The sequence below is a fragment of the Branchiostoma belcheri genome, unplaced genomic scaffold, assembly GCF_001625305.1.
Source record: "Branchiostoma belcheri isolate BF01 breed outbred unplaced genomic scaffold, Haploidv18h27 scaffold18, whole genome shotgun sequence".
Lineage (NCBI taxonomy): Eukaryota > Metazoa > Chordata > Leptocardii > Amphioxiformes > Branchiostomatidae > Branchiostoma > Branchiostoma belcheri.
Genome location: NW_017803268.1, coordinates 1485194 through 1486900, shown reverse-complemented (window position 1 = coordinate 1486900; position 1707 = coordinate 1485194). Strand labels below are relative to the sequence as shown.

At 40.2% G+C, this 1707-nt stretch overlaps 1 protein-coding gene across 1 annotated transcript in view; it reads right to left on the bottom strand.

Moving 5' to 3' along the window:
* Positions 1 to 281: 281 nt before the first annotated feature.
* The window catches only part of LOC109467304 (alpha-2,8-sialyltransferase 8B-like), a 2242-nt gene continuing 816 nt past the window's right edge, over positions 282 to 1707 (bottom strand). The window contains exons 2-3 of the mRNA XM_019765246.1: positions 1042 to 1301; positions 282 to 549 (exon numbers count right to left, since the gene is read on the bottom strand). Of these exons, the coding sequence (XP_019620805.1) occupies positions 282 to 549; positions 1042 to 1301 (528 nt within the window). The remainder of the gene's footprint in view (positions 550 to 1041; positions 1302 to 1707) is intronic.

Genomic DNA, 1707 nt, shown 5'->3' with positions numbered 1-1707 from the left:
CAAATTCTCTTCTCCAAATCGCTACGTACGGTATAGGAACGCCACTGTTACTCAGCGGAATAAAGAAAAACTGCAGCAAGGGTTGTTAGCTTCTTGATATTGATTGCAATCGAATAGGTTGTCTTACAAATTCTAAAATACATGGATTTTCATTTGGTGTATAACCCACGTACATACAACTAAGCTGGACTAGGAAAACTCCCAAAGAATTATATTAATATTCATATTAATAGCTTTAAAAAGCTTACATGAAGTTTTCCCCACTTTTAGGGAAAGGAAAATCATCCACATATGTCTGAAACCAACCTAAGAGCCCCATTTTTGTGAAGAGATGTAAGAAACTCATATTCAATATTGAAGTGGTGCCTAGTTTTGTGATCAACCGGGATGTGGTCATAGTAATGATAAGACAGCGTCCTATTGCGCATGTCCGTGGTGAATGGGTAGAAGCCGTACAGGGTGATGACGTCACAGAACGTCGTTCCCAGGATGTAAGCCATGAGCCCGGATGTTGGAAAGGTCAAGTTGGGGACCAGTGGGCGTAACACGCTAGGAACATAGAAAAACGATGACGTTGAACAAGTATTGATACAAGTATCCATCGAACTATATATCGGTCAAACTATTCATTCACATAACGTTATATCTCATCTATCCATATTCTAAATCAAATATTTGTAATAAACTCTTCTCCAACTCAAGAAAAGTGACTGACCAGGAATTTTCGATCAAGTGACTCGAGAGAAGTGAAGGAAGCTATTTACATCAGGGCATACCAACCTTCGCTCAACCGGGACGGGGGGCGTAACCGACTTCTTACGAACTTTGACCCAATGCTGACGTCACACGTGCGTAAAAGTCATGTGTTCACAGCACTAGGGTCAGAAAGCTTAAAATTCCTGGTGAGTCAATCTCATTACTGAGTATTATCTCATTTAATGCTTATTATGTATTTTACCAACTGAGATGAACTTTGATACTAACTAAAGTATCTGTTTTGCTTTCCCAATATAATCCCCAAGTAGGTCTTAGCTATCTTACCGAGTGGTATGATATGGCAAATATTGCATAGAGTATGTGACTGAGATGTTCATGTTGCTCTGTGCCAGAGTGGTGTCCAGTGCTCGCAGAGATTCCTTCACTCTGTCTGTAAACGCTTTGACATAGCAGAGAACACCGTGCTTAAGATACGACAGGCTTTCCAAGACTTCTTCTCGTTTCGTGTTGTCTGATAGCTTTCCCAGGAGGTTTTTAGCAAGGACGAAGTTGAGGAAAGCCATGTTCGTCTTCGTTCCTACGTCCTGTAGAAGTGTCAAAACAGAAGTGTCAAAACAAGATGTCGATGATTTCATACCTTCGACATGTATGAGTTTGGGTTGTCAGAGATGTTCTGCTGTATATAGCTTGACTTTTATTTTGCTGGTATGTAAACCAAAGGATGTGTGCAATACATAACTCGGGGTACAGAAACACACGTTACCACATGGTTACACGAGATTTTTTCCTGTATAAGGCCATGTTGATTTGATTATATGGATGACATCCTCCGGGAGCCCCAAAACTGATGCGCGCGTGCGAATAAAAAAAAAGTTTTGACAAAAAAAAAAGTTACTTTTCATTTATGAAATCTACGTGGTCATGAGGGTTGAGCAAATGGTACAGACTATGGTTTGGCGAATAATCTAGTCTTCAAGTTCATTTGGCATT